Source organism: Ctenopharyngodon idella, chromosome 5, assembly GCF_019924925.1.
Source record: "Ctenopharyngodon idella isolate HZGC_01 chromosome 5, HZGC01, whole genome shotgun sequence".
Classification (NCBI taxonomy): domain Eukaryota; kingdom Metazoa; phylum Chordata; class Actinopteri; order Cypriniformes; family Xenocyprididae; genus Ctenopharyngodon; species Ctenopharyngodon idella.
In genome coordinates, this window is record NC_067224.1 from 21,003,321 (window position 1) to 21,021,614 (window position 18,294).

Genomic DNA, 18,294 nt, shown 5'->3' on the forward strand with positions numbered 1-18,294 from the left:
ATATTTTGAGATAATGTAATAATATTAAATGTAATAATATGATAATATAAAAATATAAGTTGTGAAGGATAAAACTGTCTGGTATATGAATAATTATAATGCACGTGTGCTGATTGGACATCAGTTGGAACATCCTTTTAAATGACAAGCTTTTAAACCAATGAGAGAAACAAATGTTTGTGTTTGTGTTTGTGTTATCGTGAGATAAACGTTAAAATATATCAGTAAAATTAATTTTCTATATTCTGATTTACATATAAATGTGGACGTCATTTTTATCTGAAATGAAGTTGTGCGTTTGAGAGTTGACAGACAAGCATATTTGTCCCGCCCAAGTGAGCCAACGAGCCAATAGAAACACAGTATGCTATCTGCGCATGCTGAAAGAAATAGGAAGTACATACAGTGAACGCATCCATCTAGGCTTACGGGACACTGTCATCTGCAGGTGATCTGCCTTGACACAATGTACTCTTTGCACCACTAATGTTCTGTTTACAATACATGTTGAACTATCTTTTATTATGTAGCTAAATCCAGGATACGGTCATTATGTAACAGATGCAATGTCAACTATGTTTATTTTGCTCAGCTTGCTATTTTTTAATGCATAATCAAGCCTTACGAATTCTTACGTTTTAAAGAAAATTGTAATGGGAAAGTCTTGCTGTAGACAGCTAACACGAAAGGTAAGTTGTTAGAGACTTCATGCACATGGTTGTTGTTCTCTTCAATGTCAGTAACCGTTACGTTTCTGTATATTTTAAAAGTAATTGTATGTGTATCCGTTTGGATAAAGAGAGAAGAGAGCCCACCGACTGTATCTTCATGTAGGAGGCGCTGTCGACATTAAGAATACACAATATCGAATAAAGTCGTTCTCCTGGGTAGGTTTCTAATAGCTTTCTGAAATAGTATCTGATTTTATGCATATATGTATATGTATTTATTTTAATCTCTGTCCTTTTGCTACTCCAGATATTAGAACTAACAACCAGCTGCTGGCATAAAAATAATGTAAGTATCATGTTAAAATAATGTCATAACATACAGTACAAGAATCATACATTGTTTGAGGTGATTTTTAAAGAAATAAATCATTTTAGCTAACACTTTAGTATAGGGAACACATATTCACTATTAACTACGACTTTACCCTTAATAAACTCCTAATTACTGCTTAGTAATAGTTAGTAAGGTAGTTGTTAAGTTTAGAAATTGGGTAGGATTAAGGATGTAGAATAGTCATGTAGAATAAGGCATTAATATGTGCTTAATAAACAGCCAATATTCTAGTAATATGCAAGCTAATAAGCAACTAGTTAAAAGACCTTAAAATAAAGTGTTACCTAATTAAGCAACACAATTGTTTTCAAAACTGATAATAAGAAATGTTTCTTGAGCCGCAAAGCAGCATATTAGAATGATTTCTGAAGGATCATGTGACACTGAAGACCGACAATTCACTACCATTACAGGATTAAATTACATTTTAAAATATATTAAAATAGAAATTTATTTCAAATTATATAATATTTCACAATATTATTGCTTTTTACTGTATTTTTGATCAAATAAATGCAGCCTTGTTGAGCATAAACATTAAACAATTTACCAGCAGCTGGCATAACAAAAATTATATAATTATCATGTTCAAATATTGTCATACATCATACAAGAGTCATAAATAGTTCAGGTGAATAGTACATACAATTAATGTCCGTTATACTGTAATATTATACCCTAATGTAATACAAATGATGTTGTAGTTCTTCCACACAGCTTTCTGTTTATTTCTGTTTCAGGATTGCATTGAAGTGCTATCTCTCTCTTCCATTGGTGGCAGGGGCATTATTAGTGGGCCTCCCTTACAGTATCTCTCTGGTTGCCCAGTGGCTCTATGGCTGGCCCAGTAAACCAGGGTACCAAAAATATTTAGAGGCTGTCAAACCAAGGTGACACAGCATTAACATTTTGATGCTACTCTACACTTATTGTAGGCTTTTTAATGATGCCGATGTTTCTTGCACTCCCTGCAGACGCATATACTGCCTGACAAGAGCTGTGCTTGAAATGCTGAAGTATCTGCAGTATGGCAAACTGTATTTTCAGTGGAAACTGTGGTACAGTAATGACAAAAATAACAAGCACTATGTGAAAGTTAGTACTATTTTTACATACCTGTTAATGTTAAGAAAGGATGTGGTTTATTTAGCTGCGGTGAGCTTAGCTATACAGTACAGAGCTGCAGAGAGAGAAAGTTTTAAGAAACAAAGCTACGTCTAGTTTTAGTTTTGTGATGCAACATGAATTGTAATATTAAAGTATTTTGAAAATGCACTTGTTTCTATTATACTATTTCATTGTTTTTCTGTCCTTTTCTAGGGCATCACCTTTGGCCGCCGAGGGAATAAGCTAGATTTATATTATTCACCAAGCACGGGTCGTTCTGATGCTGCTCCTGTACCGGTGGTTGTATTTGTGTATGGAGGAGCCTGGGGCTCAGGAGACCGCTCTATTTACTGCCTGTTAGCCTTACAAATGGCAAAAGAGCTTAATGCCTCTGTCATTTGTCCAGATTATTCCATATATCCAAAGGTAAACCACCTATAAATATTTACTATTTACTTTTTTTGTGTGTGTGGTTTGTTTTTTAATGTGTGCTTTGATTTTAGGGAAATGTGTTAAATATGATTCAAGACATCAGTGACAGTTTGCTGTGGGTGAGAGAAAAGGGACACGCGTTCAATCTTGATCAAGTAAGTTTCCTGTTCGATGAACTTAAAGGGTTAGTTCACCCAAAAATGAAAATTCTGTCATTAATTACTCACCCTCATGCCGTTCCACACCTGTAAGACCTTCATTCATCTTCGGAACACAAATTAAGATATTTTTGTTGAAATCTGATGGCTCAGTGAGGCCTGCATAGCCAGCAATGACATTTCCTCTCTCAAGATCCATTAATGTACTAAAAACATATTTAAATCAGTTCATGTGAGTACAGTGGTTCAATATTAATATTATAAAGCGACGAGAATATTTTTGGTGCGCCAAAAAAACAAAATAACAACTTATATAGTGATGGCCAATTTCAAAACACTGCTTCATGAAGCTTCGGAGCGTTATGAATCAGCGTGTCGAATCATGATTTGGATCGCGTGTCAAACCGCCAAACTGCTGAAATCACGTGACTTTGGCGCTCCGAACCGCTGATTCGACACACTGATTCATAACGCTCCGAAGCTTCAGGAAGCAGTGTTTTGAAATCAATATTATATCTCGTTATCAAAGTATTTTCGTCGCTATATAATATTAATATTGAACCACTGTACTCACATGAACTGATTTAAATATGTTTTTAGTACCTTTATGGATCTTGAGAGAGGAAATGTCATTGCTGGCTATGGAGGCCTCACTGAGCCATCGGATTTCAACAAAAATATCTTAATTTGCGTTCCGAAGATGAACGAAGGTCTTACGGGTGTGGAACGGCATGAGGGTGAGTAATAAATGACATTATTTTCATTTTTGGGTGAACTAACCCTTTAAAATGTTAAGGTGTAACTGTTTAAATTGCATTACAATTGCCACTTCAACAGTTTAGCATTACTCAATGCACTTTTTAATTTAATATGTAGCACTTTAATATATTTTAAAGTGCTTCCATTGTACACTACCATTTAAAAGTTTTAGGTGAGGGTTTCGAAATAAATTAATACTTTTATTCAGGAAAGATTAATGAATTGAAAGTGGCAGTAAAGTCTTTTATATTGTTAAAAAAATCTATTAAAATAAATACTGTTCTTTTGAAATTTCTATTCATCAAGAAATCCTAAAAAAATGTATCAAAAAATATTAAGCAGCACAACTGTTTTCAAATTATGATAATAATAAGAAATGTTTTCTTTTGCACCAAATCAGCATATTAGAATGATTTTTGAAGGATCATGTGACTGGAGTAATGAATGGAGCCATTACAGGAATAAATGACATTTTAAAATGTTTAAAATGTCCAATCTTTTAAATGGTAGTGTATATTTTCTGTTATTTTGTAAGCAATAAAACAGTTTCACCTAGGCTAAAGTTATGTATAAATCTACATCTAATTCTGATCCTACCCCTTTTTTAATGCAGGACAACATAATATTGATAGGTCATTCAGCAGGGGCTCATCTGTGTGCCATTACCACACTGTTTCTGGTGAACAATGTAGAAGAATTGTTCATTGAGACCAACAAACAGAGAGGTCTTGTAGCGGCCATCAAAGGAATCATAGGTAAATCAATGCTCCAGATTTATTATGTTTCTTGTGTTATGATTGTTTATGATTTAGCATAGCAGTTGCCCTGGTAATATAGTTAAAAAAAAGAAAAAATATTTATCATTCATGTTGTGATTTTTGTTTTTGTAATAGGTCTGAGTGGCGTTTACAGTATAATGGACCATTATAAGCATGAGAAAATGCGGGCTGTTGAATATGTGTCAACAATGCACAAAGCTATGGATGGTGTGGAGAACTTTGATTATTATTCACCAACATCATTACTCAAGAAACTGAACAAGGATCAGTTGAAACGGTATGACATTGTTATTGCATAGTTCTATTTTCACATTAACAACAGCTGAAGCAGCAATACATTCATTTGTATTGTTTGTATCACTATAGTAAATTGTAGGATGTTATTGTTTTCATCTGTTTGCTATTTTAGTGGCATTTTTGGCCAACTTGTTAGATTACCAATGCAGTTTATCAAGTAAAGGTCATGAGTACAGTACAGAAAGATGCAGAATACAGTCAGGCTGTTAAATGAAGCTCTCTGTCAGCTGCTATGAGGGTCAGAGCAGTTCATTATATCATTGTAGAATTAACAGTAAATGCTTTATTATTTGCTATGATTTCCATCCAGAGTTCCTCCAGTGGCTTTGCTCCATGGAACCAATGACATCATAGTTCCGGTGGAATCATCAGTGATGTTCTCCGAGCTCCTCACTTCTCTTTCTGTCAGTATGTCTCTTTATCTAATACCTAAAATGAACCACACCGAGATGGTCACTGACCTTATGGCTCCGGACAGGCACTTTTACCATACTGTTTATGGCTGTATTAAACAGGAGTACAGTAAATTTCAGGGTTAGGTTGATTAATATTTTTCATGAAGTCATGAAATTACTAATATCATTTTCCAATGTGCCAAACAGTCATTATCCTTAAGTCATTGTATGTTCTTTATAGTTTTATTGTAAGTTTACATTCAAGTTCTAATGATATGTTTTTTTCTTAAATGTTTGTTTCCATCAAAATGTGTTCAATAAGATGAAAACGTTAGTTCTGTGCTTGTTAACTGAAATAAAAAAAAAAACATTCTGTTTAAAAACTACCTTTTAAAGTGTAATTAAATGCAATGAAAGGAGATTGTTCCAGTTAAGGCAGGAAGAATTAATGAATAAAAGAATTTACAATTGTTTTGTATTTAAAAATGTAATACATGTACAGTGGCAAGAAAAAGTATGTGAACCACTTGCAGAATCTGAAAATTTTAATAATTTTAACAAAATAAGGGAGATAATACAAAATGCATGTTATTTTTTATTTAGTACTGTCCTGAGTAAGATATTTTACATAAAAGATGTTTACATATAATCCATAAGACAAAAAAATAGCTGAATTTATTCAAATGACCCAGTTCAAAAGTTTGTGAACCCTTGATTCTTAATGCTGTGTGTGGTTACCTGGATGATCTACGACTGTTTTTTTTGTTTTGTGATGGTTGTTCATGAGTCCCTTGTTTGTCCTGAGCAGTTAAACTGAGCTCTGTTCTTCAGAAAAAATCTCCAGGTCCTGCAGATTCTTCAGTTTTCCAGCATTTTTTATATATTTGAACCCTTTACAGCAGTGACTGAATGATTTTGAGATCCGTCTTTTCACACTGAGGACAACTGAGGGACTCAAACACAACTTTTAAAAAAGGTTCAAACATTCACTGATGCTCCAGAAAAAAACATGATGCATTAATAGATGGGGGGTGAAAACATTTGGAATTTGAAGATCAAGGTAAATTGTATTTAATTTGTCTTCCGGGAAACATGCAAGTATTTTCTGTTGCTTCCGAAGGGCAGTACTAAATGAAAAAAAAAAATGATATTCAAGCGAAATAAGAAAAATTTGGACCTCTTCATCCTGTTCAAAAGTTTTCACCCCCACATCTCTTAATGCATCGTCTTTCCTTCTGAAGCATCAGTGAATGTTTGAACCTTTTTTAATAGTTGTGTTTGAGTCCCTCAGTTGTCCTCCATGTGAAAAGATGGATCTCAAAATCATACAGTCACTGCTGTAAAGGGTTCAAATATGCAAAAAATGCTGGAAAATTGAAGAATCTGCAGGACCTGGAGATTTTTTCTGAAGAACAGAGCTCAGTTTAACTGCTCAGGACAAACAAGGGACTCATGAACAACCATCACAAAACAAAAAAAACAGTCGTAGATCATCCAGGTAACCACACACAGCATTAAGAATCAAGGGATCACAAACTTTTGAACTGGGTCATTTTAATAAATTCAGCTATTTTTTTTGTCTTATGGATTATATGTAAACATCTTTTATGTAAAATATCTTACTCAGAACAGTACTAAATAAAAAATAACATGCATTTTGTATTATCTCCCTTATTTTGTTAAGATTTTGCACATTTTCACAGATTCAGCAAGTGGTTCACATACTTTTTCTTGCCACTGTATGCATAGAGAAATACTGCATTCTTATACATATATTTTATGTGTAACTTCTTACATAATGTTTATTTAAATCGTACATAAATGTTTCTTTCTGTGTTCTAATTACAGAATTGGTTATTTGGATATTGACCTTCTTTTGTTTGTTAAGACACAGTTGATGCCATGTGATCTTAGATTAAATAACATATGCTTCAGCTGTGCATGCTGTTGAAATGTTATTAATTTATATTTGCTTTTGTCATGAATATGATGAAATGTTGTTACCAAGAATAGGTGTTGAGACCAACATTTAATATTTACCTAATAAGTAAACTGCTTCTTAATGTGGGGGCATATGCTTATGATATCGTATGAATGTAATTCAGTTACAATGGATGTAACATAAAGTTATAGCACAGGTGTATGATCTATTATTATTGAGAAACGTGTTTGATTAAATATACATGCATTACAAGTCAATATATTATTTAAATATTGATTGCACTAGAACTGTAACATCAGCATCATGTAAAATTGACGTTTCTTTCCTCTTTTACTGCTGTGGCAGTAAAATGCATTAAACAAACACTGTAAATTCTGCCAGATTGGCCTTCGATTATTACCTTGCTGACCAGAGTAAAAAAACAAAAAACGATCCTCCAAATGAAACGGATAACTGCATCGTTCTGGCCAGCAGGTGTCACCGTTTCCCGTGTAATTAAAGTACTATTGCAAACACTGAGAGGCAGCGTCTCCCACACCGCTGAGATCTGAAGTAGCGCTGGAGCTGGGACGAGCTCAAGCCTGTGTTGTTTGGGATGTCGAGGATTAAATATGGCCACTAGCTAGCTGATATATCAGAACCAGTAACCGCGTCAGAAAGCACTGGCATCACCCGTGAAATATGGATGGGAAGAGCGCAAGAGGATCTTTTTAGAGCGCTTCTCGCTGACGCTTGAACACATCGGCTGGTCTGGTGAGTTCTCATGGATATGCGGATACACTGGAGACATGCAAAACACATACACACTGCCTACTGGCGCTAGCTTCCTTCCTCCAAAATACAACTCCCTTTCTCCTTTTTTGCTTCTTTCTAGAAATGTAAATATGTTATCCTGTTTATATAAATGACATTCTGTGCAATCCTGCTGTGTGAAAATGAAGCGCACAGTTCGGCATGTATTGGTTGTGTGTAGCCGGGGCTGGCTAGCTGTGGCTAGGATAGGAGGACTCCGCTAGCCTGCTAGCTGCAGGCGAATAATCACTCATGTGGAGAAAATTCACAAATACGATCGTTTATTACTGTAGACCTGGAGTTAATCATATGCGTGCTTATTATGACTTATTTTGGGGTTATTTAGGCGATGTTTGGTGAGCTGTAATTGTCGTACTGTCACTGAAGATATCGCCTCATCCCCGACTGTACTGAATTTATGTGTGGTTCATGTCAGTTTACAAATATAATATAGTATAATATAATATAATATAATATTATATGTTTTCTAGTCTGGTTCATGTGTGTTGCTACTCGCTCATGTAATTCCCATTTTCCTTTTCCTATTTTTACATGGTCATTATTTCTTGTTTGTCGATTTATTCTAATTAAAGGGTGTTTGTTTTATAAATTGTGTATAACGTAAACATTACCTTTCTGTGTTAATTAGGCTATATGTGGTAAAGTCTGTGTAGTGTTTACTGTCTGGCTGATAATGTACCCCAATTTCCCTCACTGGATCAATTGTAGCTATGTCTGTCTATCTATCAAACATTACACATGGACATTCATGAAGGCTGAAACTAATCCCAGTAATGCCATCATAAGTTGTGATATGAAGGCCGTGGTGATTGATTGGGACACAGTGTGATGGTGAAGTGGTGGACAGCTGCATCAGGTAGAGGTCATGGACTCACGGACAGCTGTGTGTGGCCTCCACACTTCCAGGCTGCTCATTTATATGCCATTTAATTTGTGTTGTGTGTTTTGGTGAGGGTATAGAGAACTGTGAATAAGATTAGAGACGGCCTGTGATTATGGTTTTATTATATAAACAAACCACCCGTTTGTATTGTGCAAGTCATTCAACCTGTGATTTTATCCCAGAGCCATCATAATATTGGCTTGGGGCCAAATCAGTCACACATGACCTAAATTGCCCCTATTTAGAGGCTATAAACCTATTTTTCAGTTTTTCTTTATTTTTACTATTAAAAGTTGTTTGACTTCTATTTGTTGTAGGCCAAGTTCTTTTACAAACCTTTTTTTTTTTTTTTTTTCCCTTGTCATTGTTCTGTTTATGTGTCTTTAGACAATGTAAATGCATCTTAAATGTCATTACATGATGGTATTACAGTAGCTAGAGAATCACATTTAAGATTTATCTCAAGTCATTTAGGAAATAAAGATCTAATGAAAAAAAAAAAAAAAAGTGGCTGTAAAAAAAATTGACCGTGAGTTGACACAGGATGTATAACTAAAGGTAATCTTAAGTGAGATTCGCAGGGAGCAATAATGTTCAGTTTAGCATAAGAAGCAAGTGTACATCGATATCACTTGACAGGAAATGGAGAGGGAAATGTACCCACCATATACTCAATACTACAAAACGTGTGGATAAAATAAAGTGAAAATGAGTTAATGCTCTGGAATTTTTTCAGCATAATTAACTTCAGGTTTGGCTTCTGTGCTGTTGTTTTCAAGTGTAAAACACATTTAAAACAACAGTTAAATGCAGTTATGATCATGGCTCACATAACAAATGAAGCCATTTATTTTCATTTTAAAACATTTATTACTAAATGTAGGGACTTTGAGTATCACAAATCATGTTAATTTGAATATTTTTATACTAGGCTCAAAGATGAAAAAGGGTTTTCAAGCATCAACACAATGTGTAATACAGCTTTGAATTGTTGTTGTTTTTCAATACATCAGAATGGGTCCTGTTTAATTTGTTTGTTTTTTCTGAGTGAAAATTAAATATACATTTTTACCATGATTTACAGAAGACACCCACTAAAATGTCATTCAGTGTAACAATCTTGTCAGGGATATTTACAACAAAAAATCTATTTATGCCATATTAAAGACTAATTGCTTTTACCCCAAATGCTAATTACTTGTAATTTTACATTTTTAAACTTTGCCACTATTCTAGGTTTTGCCCATTTATCAGCAAGATTTTTTTTAATTTATTTTTTTATAATTTTATTGCATTTTAAATGCTCACTTATTCTTTTATATGTTTTAGTTGTTTCAATTTTTACATAAATATAAGTGTTACACTGAATGACAATGGAACATTGTTTCACCCACATTTTGACATTTTATTCTCCCAAAACGTATTTGAAACCTTAAAAATAGACATTTTACTTGCATTTAATGTGCTTTCTATGTATATAAAATCACTTTTGTAAATTTCTATTGATGTGGACATCTAAATGTCTTTGACCCACTAACACACAACACTGCACATATGTACATATATGTGTGTATATATATGAAACTATGAAAATGTATTTTATATTTATTTCCATATGTTATGTTGTGATACCTAAAACTATACTACTCGGGCGTCAGTCTAATCGAGCGTGTTTTGTCATGTGCTCAGTGTGTATTATTGAGTGGTGAATCAGCACCCAGCGTAGGTCACACATTACACATGTGATATTTAACACAATACAGACTTAAAGCTGTTACTGTTGCCAAATGACATTGTTAGAAACATGACTCGCATTATGTGCAAAGAACTTTAGCCGAAGCATTTTGTCTCATGATTCAGTGCCTGTAAAGCCCTTCTCCAGGTTAAGCGTCAGCTCTGTGCTTTTTGAACAAAGATTCTCTCAGTTTGTGTCATTGTGAGCTGGTTTTGATCTTCATGTCCTCAGACTGTTCTTCAGCGCTTAGCTGCAATCAGATTTTCTTTGTGCCGTTATTGTTTTCATATCCGTTTGAGAAGGCCCTTTACATAATATTTGAATCGTCAGTGATATCTCTGGATTGTAGATGTTGGATATTTTTGAGTGGTTCAGGTTATTTCATAGGTGATGTTCTAGTTTTCAGTTAGTACACAGTGTGTATATCCTCAGAATCAGATGACTGACTTCCCCTTTTCAAAATACCCAGAGCTCTCTTATGTAGACTAGAGAGTTATTATTACCCTGATCTGTTGATCGATTTTTGTTTTTTTACAGCGTGATCATTTCATAAGCGCCATCTGCTCTTTAAATGTTATCGATGGATCCCCCTGTACTGCCGATTTGGTATCTCCTGGTATGACACTGGTCACCCCCCTATGATGTAGCCACGTGGTAGAGCTGGTGACAGGGAGGATCAGCTGTGCCAGTCCCTGCAGGCTGCTTGGCTCTCTGGTGCACAGGTCTCCTGGCAGTGCCAGCGAAGAGCGTGAATCGGCACTCACTCCCACAGCGTCCTCTGCTTTCTCTCTTTTTTTTCTCGTCGACACGGCACAAATTAACATAGGTTGTTTTCTCAGCAATCTCTGGATCGAAATTACGTCTGTAACAACGAGGGATGCTTGCAGAGCACCGGGAGAACAGCAGGTATGGAAAAAAACATGTTTGATCAGCGTGTCTCCATGGTGACAAGGCGTTTGTTTACAATTTAGGGCCCTGTGTCATGGATTTATTTGCTGCGATGGTGGTCTTGAAATGGCTTCTTACTTTGTGCTGAGGTTTCTGGCAGCACTTCGCTTAGAGAATTACACATTTTTGGATGCCACGTGAGATTGTTGTATGTGCTGTCATAGTTTTTACATAATTAAAGGCTGTTGAAGGTATAACAGATGAGTAGGAAAATGACAGATGGCACAACTAGTGGTGCCGTTTCTCCCGGAGGAATGATGGCGTGGAGCAACAAGAGGTTGCTGAGAGTTTCAGATGTAAGAAAGGGTTATATCACATTTTTTTTGAAGTAATAAGCATCTTTCATCAGGCACTGTGGGCGTAAATGATTTCTTCACTGCTTCATCCTGGCTGGCTGTCATCCTTTTCTGGGAATTGTTTTTTTTTTTTTTTTTTTTTTTTTTGTGTGGAAGACTTCAAGCACCTGGTTTCTGGCTGCTCATTGCAAATCAGGTTGAGACACGTTTGAAACCATCAGACTCTGACTCATTCCACACTGTGATTTACACAGAAAGGGCTTTTGACTTCAAGAGGTAGATGTTGATTTGAGTGTGAGGTAACCAGTGACGATGGTTAATATTAATATCATTATTTTGGATCGTGTCACTTCAGCTTGTTGCCATTTACAGTTATTATTACGCCAAGAGGTTATGTGTCGTCCTGTTGAACAGTGATTTATTGACTTGAGAAGATTTCAGCTAAATGGTGATTAAAGGATGTTTTTGCAGGGCAAAATGTTGTAATATCTTTGTTTATCTTTGTAAAGATGACCTTAAGGTTTCAGAGTTTAGGTAAGTAGTAGGTTGTCAATCATCAGGTTGGAGTTTGAATGCTAAATTACTGCTACTTTGCCTGCATGATGTCATCTATGGTGATATGAATTTCACCGGAGACTCTTACTATACTCAATTTAAAAACGATACAACATTGCAACTTTATTCCTGGTAAACGTTTTTGCTTTCGTACTGGTTTTGTTTAGTGTTGCATCTCTTATTGTGCTGATATTCTTCTTGTATCAAGCACTGCATGGTATAACCTTTGCACTTGTACTTTCTTGTTGACTCTTGAGGGTTAGTAAATCTTAACTTGTATTGCGTAAGTATAATTAAACTAAATATTTGAGGTCGCTTTGGTTCAAAAGCATCTTCCAAGAACTTAAAAATGATATATATGTGGTAATTAGCCTAGTTGTTAGTAGTAAATCTGTTAGTAAAAATGGCAATTCCAACAACCTTGTAATAGTACACTAATGTTTGAAAGTTTTTTTTAGTAAGATTATATTTTAATTGTTTTATTTTTTTGTGAAAGAAATAAATACTTTTATTCAGAAAGGATGCATTACACTAATTTATAATGTTACAAAATATTTTTTATTATATTGAACTTTATATTCATCAAAGAATCCTGGAAAAAATGTGTCACGGATTCCACAAAAATATTAAGCAACACAACCTTTTTGATAATAACATTGATAATTAGGGATGCACCGATAGGATTTTTTGGGACCGATACCGATTTTATCAAACAATTATTGGCCGATACCGATATTTGTCACTTGCTCTCTTATTTGAAATTTTATTATCAAAATAGATAGTATTTTGATAATGTTTTAAATCAGCAAAGTTAAAAAACACCTGCATTAAATTATACTAGCTAGTTTATTGCTGCATCATCAAAAAATTTCTAATGAACATGGATTGGATCCATTTAATATTCAGCAAGCCAACATAAATACAGCAGAACAAAGATACAAATGAAATAAACTGTGCTTTTTAGGTAGGGTTTAATAGTTTTCAGGTACAGAATGAAGTAAACAAATGGTAAATAACACTGCGTATTCTTCACTGTATAAATTAAATACATATTAATCATTCCTTATTGTAACAGACTTTATTATCAATTAATCGTTAACCTTAACCTTTTAGTCTGAAGTGGGGGGTGCAATTTAAGTTATCACGTTACTTAACAACCACTTGCTTAACCAACACAAGATAGATGTCGTTTTAAAGCTTTGAATCTTTGCTTTACAGTGAATATATAAATATAGCTCTATTTTCGTAGTGTGGAAAAAAAAAACTGAAATGTGAATCTGCAAAATCATTGTAAATACTACAAAACATATAAACTTTGTGTCATATATTGTTGAAAAAGTCTCAACTAGCAGAATACAATTAGTGTATTTGTTTCAGTGAGAGACCAAACTAGACCAAGTATTTGTATAAAAAAAAGCGCCACCGACATACTGTACATGTAAACGCATGGTTAACAGTATACACATGGTTAGTAAACCATAATAGATCACACATCTTTTAGAGCAGGTGGTCTCGAACGAGCCCAGACGCAACATAAGACAATGTGTAGATCATGGATTTACATGACATGCTGCTTGGCTAAAGCTATTGATCTTCCGGGATCATGACTCAGTGTTTTCCAACATCATTTGAAAGTTCCACCGATGGAAACTGGATCTTGGGTGTGGTGGGTGGGTATAGTCGGTAGGGACGATGAGTAGAGACCAATCGAACACTGTTTTACAGCTGGGGCGCAATTGGATTAGTTTGATCGCTCAGATTGACAGATCTTGATTTACCATGTGCCCTAGAATAGGTGCGCACAGCTGAAACAGCACTGGAAGATCATCACTCATCCACCAGATCTTACTACTTGTTTATTCTATGTACTTTTATTGTGGCTTTTACATAAGTAACTCTTATGTTCAGTACAATCACTTGTTTGGAGGAATTTTTTTTTTTTTTTTTTTGAGGCTAGTCTACCTATTCCATTGCATGGCTTGAAGACATTAATACATTTAAAATACGCAACTATGGTGAGCTTGCTTCATGTCTGATGCACGTGTTTTACACATGAGCCTTTCTTAATCGACCATTGATACGTTTTATTGATTAAATTATTATTGACAATTAATCAATTGTCGATTAATCATTAGCATCCCTAGTAACTCTGAGGTTTATATGTGTTCAGGAATCCGGTGGGCTGTTTCGTATCGAGACAGCTAACTCTGTCGCCTGTTGTTGACTTGTAGCCTCTAGTCAGTGGGAAATGTTCCCTCTCACTTCTGCATTTCTATCACCCATAACAGTGGCAGAGATGTGGGGTTTTTGTGTTTACGTCACTCAATATTCCCAAGAGTCTTTCAAAGGCTTTGAGGGGGCTGAAGCGGTGCCTTTTTTTTTTTTTTCTCTCCGAACAGTCCTTTGGAGCTTACTTTTGCTTTCTCAGACAGTCATTGGAGCTGGCAGCCCTCTAAGAAATGCCATGAAAGACTTAAAGCGTAAAAGGCTTAGCCACATTTTACTGAAGATTTCATGTCCCAGCAACCTTACTCCCCACCGATTTACATCAAATCTGCCTCTGTATGTCCCAAGGCAGGGATATTCAATGTTTAAGGACACATGGACTAAGGTGAAATTAATTTTTATTATTTTTTTTTCATTATTATTTTTTTTTTCCATTTTTGAAACACCTGTTATCATAATTATAATTCAAGTTACACTTTGTTTCTGCCACTGTCTAAACACAAAAGCATGTTTTGATTATGTTCTAACACAAAAACAGCATATATATTTGTAGTGGCGGAAAGTTTATCTCATGGAAAACTAAAACGAAAGGCATGTCAATAAATTTTTTTTTTTTTTTTTTTTTTTTTTGGTGAAGTGCCTCCCTGAGTCTACTTCCAACATATTTATTTTTTTAATTAAAAATATTCTGTATGTTTTCTCCCCATTTTTTGCTGTTAAACAAAGAGGGAAATATAATAAACTCAGGAAAAACTTCACAAATGTTCACTTTGCCTTTCAGAGCTACTGATATCAGCCATTCAGGCACAAAATTTAAAGGATTAGTCCACTTTCAAATAAAAATTTCCTGATAATTTACTCACCCCCATGTCATCCAAGATGTCCATGTCCTTTTTTCTTCAGTCGAAAAGAAATGAAGGTTTTTGATGAAAACATACCAGGATTTTTCTCCATATAGTGGACTTCAATGGACTCCAACGGTTGAAGGTCTAAATTAGTTTTAGTGCAGCTTCAAAGGGCTTTAAACGATACCAGACAAGGAATAAGGGTCTTATCTAGCGAAACGATCGTCATTTTCTTAAAAAATTATGAATGTATATGCTTTATAAACACACATGATCGCCTTTCAAGTGATTCGCCATTCTTCAAAAAGCTTACGCTGTATGTCCTACGCCTTCCCTATTCAACTTACGGAATGAACGCAGCGCCAGTTTCGTTTCTTCCGTAAGTAGAATAGGGAAGGTATAGCAATGGCGAAGCACTTTCAAGGCGATCATTTGTGTTTATAAAGCATATACATTTGTTTTTTTTTTTTTTTTTTTTTTTTTAAGAAAATGACCGATCGTTTCGCTACATAAGACCCTTATTCCTCGTCTGGTATCATTTAAAGCCCTTTGAAGCTGCACTAAAACTAATTTTGACCTTCAACCGTTTGGAGTCCATTGAAGTCCACTATAAGGAGAAAAATCCTGGAATGTTTTCATCAAAAACCTTCATTTCTTTTCGACTGAAGAAAGAAGGACATGGGACATCTTGGATGACATGGGGGTGAATGTTGTCTTTACCAGTAGGAGTCCAAAGCAATTGTATGTCAATTTTTAGAGCATTACTGTTATGTTCAGCTGATTTGTGTTTATTTGGATTAAGAAATAATTAATGGTGCCTTGAGCTCAGCATTCTTGCTCTTATAACAATCCTAATGGTGACTGACATCTGAGAAACTAGTAAATAAGCTCTGAATGTTTAATGACTAGGAAAAGGAGCTGCTCTTGATCTATAAACACTGTTGTACTTTCTTACTCAGCAGAAATTATAGTACTTGAGGTGTTTCACTTGCAATTGGTTCTGTTCCTGAAATTAAGAATGATTGGGTTGCAAAATCACAATTGACTGTTGGCCACATGAGAGAAGTGCTAAGCAATTTTTGTTTCAGTTGCACGTGTGGCATTTTAGCAACTTTATCATTTAAAATAAGTCTGGTCTGCTTGGATGAATGGACAGTTTTGGATCATTAAAGCCATTTAACTAAATCACAAGACCATTAAGTCTTGTGGTCAGAGCAGACACTTTAGAATAATAACCATTTGTTACTTGGAATAATATCCAAAAATTCAGGAACCTGGATACAGTGCAGATATTTTTAGTTAGATGGATGCAGTCACTGTTGCTCTTGATCGTCTCATGTTTCCCGCCTTCAAGTGTTGCTGACTTTCTCAGTGGCTGTAGCTGTCTGCGGTGTGTTCCCGTCTAAGAATCTGCTTCAGTTCACAGATGTTGGGCTTTTTGCTGAGGGCATTGCTGAAATATTCATTTTTTTATAACAGCACTGCACTGGCTCAAGCAAATGTCTGTCAGATGCGTGTCCTATTTTATCCATGTGTTCGCCAGCTTCAGCAGATGATGTAGAGGTCTTGTGTGGTTTCATTGTTTTCCCCAAATTTTGTAACCATTACCCAGTTGGATCCGATTCATGGCCTTACTGTGCGGAGCACGGCAAGGCATAGGAAGACATCCATTGTTTCCCCAGGAAGCAATGCTTGTTCAGAGGAAATAAAATAAATAAATAATAATAACTGAATTTGAAAGAACTCAATACAATGGTACAGTTTTTATGAAGTATACCAGTAGTCCAAGAGGGCCTCCTGCCATGACCTATTTGTGGCAAAAAAAAAAAAAAAAAAAAGTGGTAAAAAATGTCTGTATGCTTAGCTCTCCTGGCACATTCAGCCACATGCTTTCACATTTTGTCTAGCTCTTTCAAGTCAAATATAAAGTATGCAGCTATTTTTTTTTATTTAGATTGTTTTCCTCTTCTCTTTATTTTTCCCCTTAAAACAACCCAAATTGTATATAAATACATTTCTTACAGCTTTGGAAATTATCTGCAAATTTGATACTATTTATAATGGATGTGGTTTAGAGTATATCTTGATGAAATTATGTGGTCCTGATAAAGGTATGGAGTGCAGGTTATGTATAATCCTATGGTTATTAAAACAAAAATAGATTTGCATGTATTTTTGATGCATTGAAGTATTAAACTAGGTTAGTGTGAACTTTCACTTTGAAGAATTAGGGGCTTCTCACCCTGTTGTAAAGTGCTCATTGGTTATTCAGTGTACCAACACGTTTTCCATGCAAAAAACTAAAAGACGCCTGAAAAGGAGTCAAGGTTATGCTTAGAAAACAACTGTATTTAGCCAGACAGCAAGAATTCACTGGCATCAGTTGACAGTATTAAATGTTTCTTTGCATTGGAGAATGCACCAAAAATTAAGCCATGTATTACTATTAAGTAGTGGTTTGCTATATCCATATTTGCTAAGTTTGGTTTGTTATTTGCAGTTAGCTTCTTAGCAGAGTGTTTTATTTTCCTGTACCAACTGTAATTGTAAATGGTATTTGTGATTTAAATTAGGGGTTGAGCGACCTCAGATTTTTTAAAGTCGAGTCGACATTGACTAATCACTGATGACGTCATTAATAAAAACACAAGAGATGGGAATGCTTTGCAACATGCCACAATTTGCAACTAGAAGCTAAAGTTTGTGAACAACTTTGATGTTGGCTTGAAGCCTGAACCTCGAGTGTGAATTAATACTAATTGCATGTGTGAATTACGCCCGTTTCACACTGCAAGCGTGAGCGGCGCGTGAACGTAACTACATCGTTACTGCAGCTGCAGATACACGCGAGTATTCACACTAGAAGCATTTGTACGGCAGCTGCTCGAAAAATAAAAATAAATAAATAAAAGCCTCGTGTCAACCATTGCTGCACACGAATAAGGTAAGCTTTGTTTTACATCATCTGCCATATGCACGTTTACAAGACGGTAAACTCGGGTTTGATTTGTGTAGTGCTAGAGCCTATATACCTGTCTGTGTAATAACTAAAAGAATGT

The 18,294-nt window shown here is 35.2% G+C and overlaps 2 protein-coding genes across 11 annotated transcripts in view; both read left to right on the plus strand.

Moving 5' to 3' along the window:
• Positions 1-364: 364 nt before the first annotated feature.
• si:dkey-193c22.1 (uncharacterized protein LOC567837 homolog) lies at positions 365-5,462 on the plus strand. 5 transcript variants are annotated; one of them, XM_051895514.1, is made up of 11 exons: positions 365-448; positions 645-689; positions 800-887; positions 979-1,017; positions 1,806-1,955; positions 2,040-2,160; positions 2,386-2,598; positions 2,676-2,759; positions 4,135-4,276; positions 4,415-4,577; positions 4,908-5,462. In XM_051895514.1, coding segments are annotated over exons 4-11 (1,104 nt in total). In that variant the 5' UTR covers positions 365-448; positions 645-689; positions 800-887; positions 979-1,015; the 3' UTR covers positions 5,137-5,462. The 5 variants fall into 5 exon arrangements, with proteins under 5 accessions (XP_051751474.1, XP_051751475.1, XP_051751470.1 ...); XM_051895513.1 differs by having other exon boundaries at positions 417-468; XM_051895512.1 differs by having other exon boundaries at positions 432-448; positions 593-689.
• Positions 5,463-6,622: 1,160 nt separating this feature from the next.
• wdfy3 (WD repeat and FYVE domain containing 3) overlaps positions 6,623-18,294 on the plus strand; it is an 80,382-nt gene continuing 68,710 nt past the window's right edge. For 5 of the 6 annotated variants that reach the window (XM_051893610.1, XM_051893611.1, XM_051893614.1 and 2 more), the window contains exon 1: positions 11,060-11,271. In XM_051893610.1, the coding sequence (XP_051749570.1) occupies positions 11,243-11,271 (29 nt within the window). In that variant the 5' untranslated portion in view covers positions 11,060-11,242. Of the gene's footprint in view, positions 7,688-11,059; positions 11,272-18,294 lie in introns of those variants that run through there. The other variant, XM_051893612.1, reaches the window with a different exon arrangement.

Coding starts and splice junctions, on each gene's coding strand:
- si:dkey-193c22.1 (XM_051895514.1), top strand. Junction 2,760..4,134: donor ACGCGTTCAATCTTGATCAA/GTAAGTTTCCTG, acceptor TTTTTAATGCAG/GACAACATAATATTGATAGG. Junction 4,578..4,907: donor AACAAGGATCAGTTGAAACG/GTATGACATTGT, acceptor ATTTCCATCCAG/AGTTCCTCCAGTGGCTTTGC.